At 36.2% G+C, this 13382-nt stretch overlaps 1 protein-coding gene across 16 annotated transcripts in view; it reads left to right on the forward strand.

Annotated features, from left to right (window-relative positions):
• Nucleotides 1-13382, forward strand: part of TBC1D32 (TBC1 domain family member 32) — a 166211-nt gene that overhangs the window by 41485 nt on the left and 111344 nt on the right. For all 16 annotated transcript variants that reach the window (XM_034765784.1, XM_034765775.1, XM_034765781.1 and 13 more), the window contains 6 exons: nt 1435-1517; nt 3369-3507; nt 4257-4344; nt 8600-8718; nt 9612-9728; nt 13039-13127. In XM_034765784.1, the coding sequence (XP_034621675.1) occupies nt 1435-1517; nt 3369-3507; nt 4257-4344; nt 8600-8718; nt 9612-9728; nt 13039-13127 (635 nt within the window). The remainder of the gene's footprint in view (nt 1-1434; nt 1518-3368; nt 3508-4256; nt 4345-8599; nt 8719-9611; nt 9729-13038; nt 13128-13382) is intronic.

Consider the following 13382-nt stretch of genomic DNA (forward strand, 5'->3'; position numbering starts at 1 on the left):
TATTTACTTAACAATCTTAAAATTTTCACACCTCTGATAAATATTCCACAGTATTTTACAACTTGGCAGATAGGTGTATATTAATGTAATTGAACTACTCTGATTCAGAATTCTGGCACAATATGCCAGGACATTCTGGATCTAAACGTTTATTTTGGAGCATATTAATTTGGTTTTATTTTGTATATTGTAATGTTAGGTGTTATTTCCTGACAGTGAATTTCCTTACCTCACATAAAAGGGTACTGATAATATCTCAGTATAGTGACAGTCATCGTGTTTTGAATTATACAGTGCCATTGTCAAAGGAAAGCATAGGAGTTTTGGTAGTTTTTTTTAGGAAAGCATTGAGGGAAAAAAAAAACATTTACAGGACATTAAAAAAGGCCTGATTGAAGAGTCAAAGGTTATTTGGAGACCACGGCCTCATTTACATTTCTGGGTCAATTGTGACAAAAGAGCTTTGGGAAAAACATAATAAAAAGAAACAGACCTAACTGGAAAGGAGGGACTCTGAGTACGGGATATCATATCCAAATGATGTTGGATGGGTTGAAGTTGGAATGGTGATTGGAGTAGCACTGTTTGGGTGAATTACTCCTTTGCTGACTATGGTCAAGCAAGAACTGATGAGGAGGTTTCAAGAGTTAATGTTCAGTCATTAGTAGCTGGGGTAGTGACTTTTGCTTCCATCAGCTATCACTGACGAAAAACCCCCTCAAAAACTTGGGAAGTTCTGCTTGGCTCACATGAAGGAGCTGAGACCCGGGAGAGAGACTCCTACTAGAATGACATACTTAGAGAAGCAGAATTACAATGTAATTCCCCACTACAGAAGCACGTACTACTGTGAGCAGTTTTTGTTTTTGTTTTTTTGCTACTGTCATTTAAAAAATAGTCAAGTAATTGAAAAACTATGAAAGAAAGGTCTATAATAAAACTATATTTTATTAACAGAAATTATAGTGTCACCTTGAAATATATTCCCTTTAAAACATATTCAGGATTTATTTCATATAATCTATTTTATTTTATCTAACTGAGGCACTTATATGGCTCATTACTATAGTAGCTGAGTGCCTCAGAATCTTTAATGTCTTTATCCTCACAATACCTCTATGAAGCAGGGAAGGACTATTTATCCCCATTTTACATATGGGAATCTGTGACACACAGAGACTAAGGGCCAGATTTGTAAAGGTATTTAGGTACCTAAAGTTGCAGATAGAATCCTAACTACCTTTTAAAATTTGTCCTTAAGTGCCTTGTGTACAGGCACATGGGAAGCCTGTTGACCGAGCAGGAAATTGAATTCAGATCTCCCAAATGCCAGGCTAATGCCCTAACCACTGGACCATCCTTCCATCCTTTTTGTTAGTGGTAGTCAGGACTTCTAAGAATGTTGTAATAATAACTATATTTTTTATATCATAGGCTAGTTCACTTTCAGAAAGGATTCCTACTCCTGTACCTGGGGCAGACTCCATTTCATCAGGAAATCAAGAGTCACAAAACATGTAAGTACTGCTGGGTCTATTAATATTTGGGTAAAGTCCACAAGTCCACTGCAGCCCAGATTTGTTGACCTTCAGGACAGTTATTAGGCCCATCTGTTTTCTTAGGCTTTTGCTAAGAGCAGGTTGGTAGCTACAAGAAGGTACATATCTTTTGAGCTGAGGTTTCTCATTTTAGACCTTCCTAGCACAGGGTCATTGAGTTATGAAGTTCTTCCGAGCTCTGTGTAGTTATACTAAGTTCTATATAGATTTGGCTCATAATTTGCTGTCTATGTGGATCAAAATTTGTCTGGGAAAATATGAATTAAAAGATGTAAAACAAAATAGCTGACAGTTTTTCTCTCATGGCTTTGATTGTGTTGTTAGTTAAAAATCCTGTTTTGTAGAATACCATCAATGCCTTCAAAACATCATATAGGGAGATTACCAGAATACTGACTGAAAGCCTGTCACACAGTGAGAGAAAAGACATCTCTCCTTTGATGTTAATGCAAACTTCATTTCCCCAGTAGTTGTTTATATGTTAAGTTTTACATGGTAAGAAATACATGAACTCTATATTGCATGTGAATGTGGGGTATAAAAATATGTAATTAAACATTATCGATAGACCTGTGTGTCTTTCTTTTCCTTTTAATTGCTGTGGTATAGTTTCTAAAAGCTTCCATATGTAATTTGTATAGGAATTACAATATTTGTTGTTGGTTTATTTTTTTCCCTTTTGTGAAGTTACTGTAGTGACTTTAAATCAGTGTTGAGTAAGGGAACCCTATATGAAGTGCTCTGCTGGAGATGCCTATCAATAGTTAATTTTAGTGAATTATAAACTACAATCCCTTCCTAACTGCTGAATTTGACTTTTTTTTATGGAATAAGAGGCTTTTGCTTCCCACTAAACAAGAAATAACTTCAAGATTTTAGGTACAGTGGCTAAAGTCTAGGATGGTGTTTGACCATTGTTGGAAGTGGGGTTTCTGCTTATATCTGTCACTGCTGCTGGTGGGAATCAAACATCCACCAAGGGAGCTCAGACCCAGAAATGAGAATCCAGTAAGGCAATGTGTTCAGGGAAGCCGGATTACAAGGTGAATCCCATGGTGATGGGATGGTGTCTAGTGAGAGATCGTTTCAATGCTGGGCTTCTCTTTCTTGGGTAGAGGACAGTTTGGGTGTGTTCACACTTGCTTCTAATAGTCACCTTTTCCCCATCACCCTACCAATTCATATATATTTATAAAATGTTTCTCACTGGACATGGAGTCACTAGTATCCGGACTCCAGTGGACACATTTTAATAGTTTGGAAAGAATGCACATATGCTTACCCAGATGTTTCATAAACAGCGCCCCCATTTTCTAGCATTGTTTCATGTCTAGTATATAACAGTTACAAAACAGTTTTAATAATATTTTGCAGTTATATAGTGCTTTTAACTGTAGCTCTCAATATGCTTTACAGTGGTGAGAAAGCAATCTTATTCCCACTTTACAGATGGGGAAATTGAGACACTGAGAGGTGACTTACCCAAAGTCACACAGTAAGTCAGCAGTATATTTGAGAATTAGAGCCCAAGTCTTCTGGCTCTTGGTCATGTTATCTATCCACTAGACCATCCTATCTCACCATGTGAAATCTCTTCTGTGATCTCGAATTTCGATGCAGAATTTGTATACCGTGCAGCTGTTCTGTACATAGTTTAACCCCCAAGAAGTAGTTTAACTTGCTACCAAACACATAGGTCCAGTGAAAGGTAGATTTTTTTTAACCTGAAAAGTTTATATTTTCTCTTGCTTTTCACTACTTTTATTTTTAAATCTTTTTTTATTCATTTTATTTTTCTATCATTTTCAGTATGGTATGGGAAGAGACTTTACTAGATGATTTATTAAACTTTGCTGCTACTCCAAAAGGTCTTCTTCTGCTTCAGAATACAGGAGCCCTCAACGAATGTGTAACCTTTATGTTCAGCAGATTCTCAAAAAAACGCCAGGTAGGCATGTCAGAGTCTAGTATAATCACTTATTTAATTAAGGTAATTAGAAGGGAAAACCATAAACCATTGTTTATCTGTTATCTTATTGGAAGAGTTGAGTTAAAATGTAATCTGACATTCTAAATGTATGGTGCATTGATTTTATTTCAGTTGTTACTCTGCAAAATGTCAATACTAATGTCATATTATCACTGTTACTTTTTAGCTCAAAATGTTAAGCAAAAGGATACTTTTTACACTACATTTAATTTTGGGACCTAATCCTTAGTCAGACCAGTGCTCAGTGATGTATGTACATTGAAATACATGTACAGTGGTTGCCAGTAAAACGGCAAGATCTAACATGCCAGACATCAAATTACATAGGGAATTATGCATTCAATTATGGAGGCAAAATATGTTATCACATGGATTTTTAAAAGGTTTTGTGCCCCCTAGTCGTAATCGGTGGGTGCAAAGGATTTGGAAGGTTATAGTCTTAAAAAGTTGTTATTCTATGTGTTGAAGTTGCACATGCTTTATATTATGCTATTTATACTTTGAAATAGCAAAGGGAGAGATTCCTTTACTGGCTAAACAAACATACTTGTGTTGTAATCTGATCCTGATTGGTCTAGATACATTTGTTTACAGAAATTAAAGTTCTGCAGGGAACAAGTCAAAATACATAAGAGAACATTTGAGAATATGAATGTCTTGGTTGTATTCTCCAAACTTCTTTTATCTCTTACATTTATTATGAATAGGTGAGTGGATGTGAAAGGTTTGGTTATGGAGTGATGGTTACACAAATGGCAGCGACATCTCCAGGTGCAGTAGCTCTGCAGCGTTCAGGTAATTTTAAGGGTGAACTTTATCATAGGCACTAACACATTGTAATATCATGAATTAAAATAATAGAATTCTAAACAAAATAAAGTCAGATGTGATTAAGATAGATATGCAATACTAGTAATGACTAGTTTGGAGCCTGCTGATTTTTTTGGTGGAAAATTATTCTTTTAAATGTTTTTTTCTTAAGTACAGAAATGCCTTATGCATTAAGTTTTTGCAGATGGAAGAATATGATCTTGTATATTCTGTGAAACAAAACTAAAAGATAGCATAGTAAAAGAATGTTCCTCTTTTTATTTTTATTTCATTTGTTTTGATTTCAAAGAAATGTATCTATCCTTTCACCTAAATGCATGAATACATTAATGAATGTTACAAAATAAACTGGTAATAAATCACAAACCTTCCTCATTCATCAACTAATCATAATTAATAAATACCAGCTTCTTTAACTGATATACCATCTTCATGACTCACTCACTTCTCAAAAGCCTCGGAAGATGGATAGGTCTGAACATCAACAAACTCTAGCTCTTTAGGACCACTGATTGGTGAGGAAATGAGTTCCAGAATCAAGAATTCATCACTAAAAATGCTGTGCCAGAAAGCTTCTCCAAGTTAAACCAGGGACTGGCACCACAGCTCAAATATCCTGCACCTAAATCATGTAGTGTTTCAAAGATTAAAACTGATAACTTAAATTGCAACCAGAGTAGATTATGGAACTGTCTGCCAACTGTTCTGTTTGTTCATCCAGAATCAGTTGGGAGAAGTAATTAAGATGGCAAAAGTATGACAGGCAAACTCCACCAATGAATGAAGCTGAAATAATCTCTACCAGTTCTTCAGTTTGTCTCTAAACCACAAGCTTTATTTCAATCTGTTCTTAGTTCAGTTTCAGCCAGCTAGTCCTCATACTGAAGACACAACAGCTCCAATTTTCTCATTAATCTTTTAAAATGATCTGTATACATATTTCAGTTCCTGCACAACAGAATGGAGCCCTATGGTATGTTACATAAGAGAAACCTTGTGGCTGATTTGGAAAAAAAAAAAAAATCTGCTACTACTTTCTGGAGTCTCTCAGGAAATGAGGAACAGATTAACTTGAGTGACTCCTTCTGTCCTACTATGGTCCGCAGCCAGGACACATCCTATGGTTAATGATATTGAAGGCAGGTGAAATGCCTGAAAGAATCAGCACAGATCTTCACCCCACTAGAAGGCATTTATACAAACATGATTGAGGTCATAAATATCAGCCTGTCATTTACAGTAGACAGTACTCAGAAGATATGTATTTCCTATTTATCTTTCCCTTAATTTTCATTTGAAGATATATATTGATAAGATTTCTTAACATATTTTACAATCAGCTAGCAATATACATTAGCAGGACTAGCCCTAGACCATATGACGTCGCAGATGGGGAGCATCTTTGGCGTCCCCCCTCCATATTTTAAAATTTTGAATACCTTATTTTTTATTGCAGTTGTAGCCTATTTCATGACTTTGATGAACAATTTTCATGCATGATTTATCCCTGGCAGATAAGATGATAAATTTGCACACTGTAAATCTGTATTTATTCATGTCATATCTAAGAAAATAAAAAAATAAATTGGTTTCCTCTAAGCTTATAGAAACATTAATATTAAGAATAACTGAAATGTACTAATATAAAGAAATTGAACTGTGCACCAGCACTGGGTGGACCAGTATTAAATAGTGTTACAGTAGGTGACAACCTTAGAATGTTAACCCTAGTCCTTTAGTTCAAAAGGTCACTTTTCTCGCCTTTGCCCTCGCACACTGAAGCATAGTGTCAGAAAGTTCCAAAGATTGGCCAATGGCATTTTCAAGCAATAAAATAACAAGTGACGTCAATCTCTTGTCGACCTTCATTGATCAAAGATATGTTTTAATGAGTCGGAGCATTGAAAAGCTGCACTCACCACTTGCAACTGTGACTGGCAGCATGAGCAGAATCCCCAAAGCTATCCACACATTTAGGAAACGTGTCCTTGAGCTCTGCATCATGAATGAATTCGAGAACTTGGAGTAGAGAGGGCTTCCGGTGTTGCCAAATGTCACAGATGTTGTCCAATTCAACATAGAGATCTTTATCAATGATGTCTGAACATTCCCCATGTGTTAGCATCTGGGTGAAGGTCCGTACAGTTTTTCTGTCCGCCAGCAGCTTATTAAGGTCAGACAAAAATCCCCAGGTCTTTTAGTGGTGCTTTATTTGTCCAAACCTTTCTTTGATGGACACTGTAGCAGTGTCAACGAGTGAGCAAAAAAGCTCCCTCTTGAATTTTTCTTCCGAGCTTCCCATCACTTAATCCCTATCCTCGTAACCAAACTGTCTCTTCCTCTGATCAATATGAGTATCCTTGAATACAGGCTGAACTCCTAAGTTTTCTGCCATTTTTTTGGTAGCAGTGATGGCATCTTCAAATCCATTGTCTCTGTAGTCCACAACGAAATCAAGGCAACTTCTCATCAAAGTAGTAGCTGTCATGATGTCCATCAACTGAGTTTCTAATGCCTTGCTTCCAATGTTTACTTGAAACAGGATATTATGCCAAACCACAATTGAGACCAGAAATTTGAAGTCAGTGATCTGGTTTGCCAGGCTTTGCATCTTGTGTCGGATTCTGGCCACGGCTTTACTTAACTGCATCAGTTCCATCAGAGCATCATAAACCTCAGTCATTTGGTACCTCACTGTCAATATGGCTCTCCCAGTGAGTGTCACTTACTGACTTCCCAGTCAGATTTGTAACATTGTCCATGAGGATCTACTACCTGATAGTTAATGCTGAAAACAAGATGTATATCCTTTGCAGTACTCCGAAGAGATATTGAATTTAATGAAGATGATGCTGCATCTGACACAGTCAGGTTGCGGGAATGGCAGCCACAAGGCATGAAGAAAAAGCTCTTGGATTCAACATAAGGATCTTTGCCTGGATGCCACTGTTTCTTCCCTTCATGTTTACGCTGTTGTCGTAGCCTTGGCTGCGGCAGTCCTGAAGCTTTATTCTTGTTCAAAATGTTCATAAACAGTTCTGTTAGGCCTTTTCCAGTAGAGTCGTCCACAGACCAGAAACAGATAAAACCTTCCTTTTCTTGTATACAGCCATCCTTGTTAACAAATGTTAACTTATGGGGGGAAAATGGTCCGTATTAGGGAGAGCAAAAGTCTGTGTTCTGCAGTCTTAGAAAGTAATCAAACATTACATGGTAAGCATGGCAAAAGAAATAACAATATTTCTTTTATATTGTTGCATAGATAGGGGTTCGATAGATATGTCCTTTATTAATCACTACTTACACTCTTCAAGTCTTAAAACACAAGTACACTTTCACAATTGCACAATAAAACAAGGTTTGCAATGTCGCAACTGGGCTCTTACGGTACTTCATTCTTATATCTCATTGACTGATTGGCAATGCTCTGTCCATTATATACCTGCAAGGGCATGGCTGACAACATTCTAGGAGGGTCAAGGAAAATGTAGTTCTCAGAAAGTCTGGAAGGTTCTACGAGAGTCAACAAAGGTTCAAAACATTCTAGGTAGTTAGTGAAAAATTAATTCACAAGCTGAATACCTGAAACATTTTACTTCAAACCTTCTATTTTCCCTTTTGTTGCTAACAACAAAAACAGCACCCCAAGCACGATGCCCCCAAAGCCCGGCACCCCAGGCGGTTGCCTGGATAGCCTGCCCCTAAATCCGACCCTGTATATTACAGTAGACTGCGCACAGGCAGCTGTGCAAAACTACTCTCTCTTTAAGTAAATCTAGTTTACTTTATTATGCAAGTGCAAGTGAGTTGTTTCCAGACAAGTTGTCTTAAATCCTGTGTCTTTAGAATCAATGATATTGTATAATATATGGTTCCCAAATTGTGGTCTATAAGAGCTAGTTTGTGACAAAATACTGGGTCTTCTTTGTTTCCAGCTACTTAATCGCTTAAAATCAATCAAACAAACAAAAATGGAAAAATATATTACCTACAGTAATATTACTTTCCCTTGTAAAGAGTTGCTGTAGTTGTCCTAATGATGTTATTTGATCATCAGTGGGAAGGATGGTGGTGTACCTACCATATTATGGATAGAAAAGGAGAGTAGTCCGTGAGGCAATCTCTTTATACAATGTGGACCAAATCTTAAAGAGTTTTGAGTTTTATTTTACTTGTTTTATTAAGCATTTTTGTGACTAAATCAAACATTAAATTTTAGGGTTTATAAAAGCACTTATAACTGAATTATGGGCTGTTCTGGAGTGTGGAAGAGATGATCTTAGAGTAACTCACCCCAGTTCTACTCCAGTAGATCCTATTGACCGAAGCTGTCAGAAGGTGAGAAATTATCTTATTTTGTGCAATTTGTTACTACTGTGTATAAATACACAGGTGGTTTCATTAATATCCTAAATGAGACATTTCATCAGCATTGCTTCTAATTTAGCCACTTAAGGCAAAATTGGTGTAGTACAACAAGCAAAACAATGACTGAATGAAATAGGTTCCTGTGTTATATGGAGGGTCACAATTGCAAGGGTCAGTTAAAGTCATTTAAAACAATATCATAAAAAGAGTGATTTAGAGGATCATCTTGATTGAGATTTATGAACAGTGTTGTAGAACAGCATATAAATGTATACCTAAATTGGCTAATATTTTAGATGGAATATGATTTGATTTTATATTTGATATTCAGTTAGTTTGATTTACATGAGGTTACATTCTTTCAAGTGGAAAGTTCTCTTTCTGATAACGTTTACTTTGTCTTAGAATGAGTTACAACTACCAGTTCAAGATGATCTAAACCACCAAATTTTACATGTGATGATATAAGTAGTATAGCATTCAAAAATCATTCAACATTTATTGCCAGAATTGTACTTCATTCAGACCCATAGAAGAATTCTCAACTTTCACTGGGCCATTCGCTTCTGCAATGTGACAACCCATCAGTTCACACAGTTCTCACAAGGTGCATGGGCACTACCCTTATGCTAGCATACATGTATCTCTCATGAGTATATGAGTAATGTTCCACATCTGTTTTGTTGGGCAGCTCTGCCTGTTTAAACTTCACACTGCAGAGCAGGGTGAGGCTGAGACCTGGGCCTAACTTCTTTACATTGTTTTAATTAACTGCCAATTAAATGCTATCAAATGTTTGGTTATATAAATACAAAAGTTCACAGGAGCAACTTTTTTTTTTTTTTTTTTTTTTTTTTTTTAAGTCTTTTCTACCGCTGGTAAATTTGCTATCCTATCCTGCTATTTATGAACTGATAGGTGATCAGGAGATACCAAATAAACCAGAATATTCTCTCCGTGAAGTTCCTACAAATGTTATTGTAAGTAATTTTTTCTTTGATTTTTTTTCAAAACATTACAATGTAGTTAGACACTTTACCTGAGCAAGTATTATGTTAATAATTAAAGACATGCTCTATTTTCTGCTCAATGATATATTTTAAAGTATTTTTGCATTTTTTATTGTGTGCAGCATGAGGGCAGCATATGCACATAGTATATTGGGTAATATAAAATCTTTACATAATTTGAAGGTCTTACTTTCCTTCCTCACTTGTATTATAAATCTGTTCCCAGGGATAATAATGATATATATGAACGTTTCTAATTTTGTGTGTGCGTGCACATGCGCATATGTATGGATATATTTGTATCATACATTATTATATGTGTGTGAGTGTATGTATGTATAGTCCCTCCTCCCTCCACTTAATATATATATATTAAGTGGAGGGAGGAGGGACTATATATGTAGTCTTATACCACACCCATTGTAGTGACAAATATTTAACCTTTCAACAAAAAAATTAATTAAAAATGGGTTAGAGTTGCTGAAGTGCATAAACTACCAACACAATATAAAAAGTCAGGATTTACCTAGTAACTTCCTTACCCAGTATATATGCTAATGATTGCTCATTCTCCATATTATTTTATCCACATTCCCTGCCCTCCTCTTCTACACATCATGTGTAAACTTCAACTCTAACCACACAAAGTGGTTACAATTGGATGTTTGTCAATTGCTCAAACTGTTGAATATTGTATTAAAATATTTGATTAATTTTTATGGTGTAGATTTTTAGTTATACATGAGAGTCTTGGATGACTGTTAGTGCAGGGAATATTTTTAAAAGTGGAAATAGTTTGTAAAATTGTCTGTCATGTTTGGAAGTTACTATTTTGAAATCTTGTAACACTATTTATGTGATTAATGAGGCAGTATGGTACTATTTTCTGTTTTCAGTAGTTATTTGTGTTCAGAGTCCAAATTGCATGTTCTGTGAGGCATAGGAGGGGAGTAGTCATTTGTTGAGGGTAGTGTATGCAAGTGATGTAATATGAAGAAAGCAAAATCATGTTTGAAGGTTCTATGGGTTCCGTGAGACTTAAGTAGCGATTTCATAGCTTTATGAATCGGGGTTGGTGGAATATACTCTAAAACACCTCTAACTGATTTTTTAATAAAGCTTTTTGTTTGAGGAATTTCTTAGGTTTGTAAAGAAGTGTTATTTCAGTGTTGATAGTGGCTCACATGGATAGTAGTAAAAGTTCTTATATATTCTCCAAATTATGCTCTCTCCACCTTCAGAGCCCTGGTGTTAGCACAAGCCTCTCCAAAGCCCAGAATCTTCTCTTGGCCCCTGTACACCTGCACTTCTTCTCTGGGTTACTCTCCAGATCTCCATTGCCTCATAACCCCCATCCATGGCTCAGATGTCCCTGGGTCACTCTTTAGAACCCTGGTGTCTGCAGTGTTCCACCCCTCATTCTTGGCTCCTTGCTAAAACATACAATGGCAGAAGAGGCTGCAGTTGTCAGACAAACATCCCTCAGCACCTCTTTCTTTATGCACACAAATAGCCAATTTGCATTAAGTCCTTTATAAATTATTTACATTACTGAGTTCATGGCCAACCAACTGACTGAAAAGGCAGCAGCAATCTTGGGGTTAAAGGAAATTATATTCAAAAGAATCTTTGTATACACAAATGATACAATAAAATCGAATTTCCAGTGATTTAGAATAAATGTTAAATTGTTTAGTTGCATTGCAGTGTAAAGTAGCAGTTTCACTTACAGTGAAGTTGTTCTGTTGGGGAGGGAAATAATTTGGTGTCAGAGGATTCCACTATCTTTAAATAAGAATGCATTTTAAATAAAAGAGATTCTGCTTTGACCAATGTTATTTTACTGGTAATGGTAACTTTATTTTATAAAAAATTAAGTGCAAGTTGTTATGGATTTTATGAAATTAGGTTCATAATTTTTCTCTCTGATGTGGTCTTGAAGTGACTCATTGATCTAAAGAGTCAGACAATAATTCTCCCCGCTGTTTCCGAGGCCATGCTTCTCAAACAGAATTTAATAAATAAATAAAAATGGATTTCATTTGACGCAAACAAAGCCCCTAAGGATTTTGTTGGTTTTAGTTCTTTTGAGTTTACCACACCAATCTGAGTCCAAGAGAATGTCGTCAGTGGAATTTTTGTGCATTTTGTGCATTCTTTAAAATGAAATTATTACTTTGGAAGCGATATATGAGACAAACTAGAGAGAGGGATAATACAAGCTGAACTGTAGATAAAACAGTGAGCAATCTACTGGTCATTTACAGTTTTGTCAAGCACTGTAGGATAAAAATAAAATTGCCCATATAAAACACTCTTACTTCACATCATAAACAAACTGATGATTTGACAGGGTTTGCAAAAAACAAAAACAAACAAAAATAACCCACAGAACTTTTCTATTGGGCAAGTTATTCCATAATTGTCCACTATCAGGTTTCTTGAACCTTTCTTTGAAGCATCTGGTACTCACCATAGTTAGAGATAGAAGAATACTGGACTAGATGGACCATTGTCTAGTCCAGGGGTCGGCAACGTTTGGCACACGGCTCGCCAGGGTAAGCATCCTAGCGGGCCGGGCCAGTTTATTTACCTGTTGATGCGGCAGGTTCGGTTGATCGTGGCCCCCACTGACCGCAGTTCGCCGTCCCGGGCCAATGGAGGCGGTGGGAAGCTGCGGCCAGCACATCCCTCGCCTGTGCCGCTTCCCGCCGCCCCCATTGGCCCGGGATGGCGAACCGCGGCCAGTAGGGGCCGTGATCGGCCGAACCTGACACGTCAGCAGATAAATAAACTGGCCTGGCCCACTAAGGTGCTTACCCTGGCGAGCCGCGTGCCAAACGTTGCCGACCTCTGGTCTAGTCTGAGTTGGTACTTGTATTTCTATGCACAGAATTATTTAATACCTGAAATTTTGATTAAATTAGCTTGAAATGGAAAGAACTACATATTTCAAAAACACTAAACTTACATTTTACCATTTTACTCCAATATTAACATTCAATAGTAATTTAAAATGCTTAATATTTCAGTGCCTTGATATGTATTTAACTGAGTTATGTGTTTGTTTTTTTATCTTTCTATCTATCTGTCTATTGATATATGCCTTGATTCCGCACCATTGACTTTAATGGAAATAAGAACATTAAGCACGAATACTTAAAAAAAAATTGTAACGTTTAGAAAAAATAATGCTGTATTTTTACACATAAATCAACCTTAAGTGTAAGAAATATAAGAAGATGCATGATAATTTTACAATAATGCCTTCTTTTTTCAGGATGTCATTGACAGACTTATAATTTTGAATTCAGAAGCTAAAATTCACTCTTTATTCAATTATGAACAATCACACATCTTTGGTCTGAGGTAAGATCCACTCTCTGTTCAAAATGAGAATACAGTATAGCAAGATTCTGTTGGTTTCCAATAAACCCATATTATTGCTTCTTATTGTGCATGAAAGTGAAATTCAGTTAGGTTTATTTTTTTATTTTTATTTTTTAACATGGAAAGGTTGAATGAAAAATGCATTATACAGAATTAGGAAACCAACAAAGCCAATCTTTATTTAATATTCCTATACCCGATGCAATAAAAGCAGTTGCACAAGGTTATTTAGCA

Source organism: Trachemys scripta, chromosome 3, assembly GCF_013100865.1.
Source record: "Trachemys scripta elegans isolate TJP31775 chromosome 3, CAS_Tse_1.0, whole genome shotgun sequence".
NCBI lineage: Eukaryota > Metazoa > Chordata > Testudines > Emydidae > Trachemys > Trachemys scripta.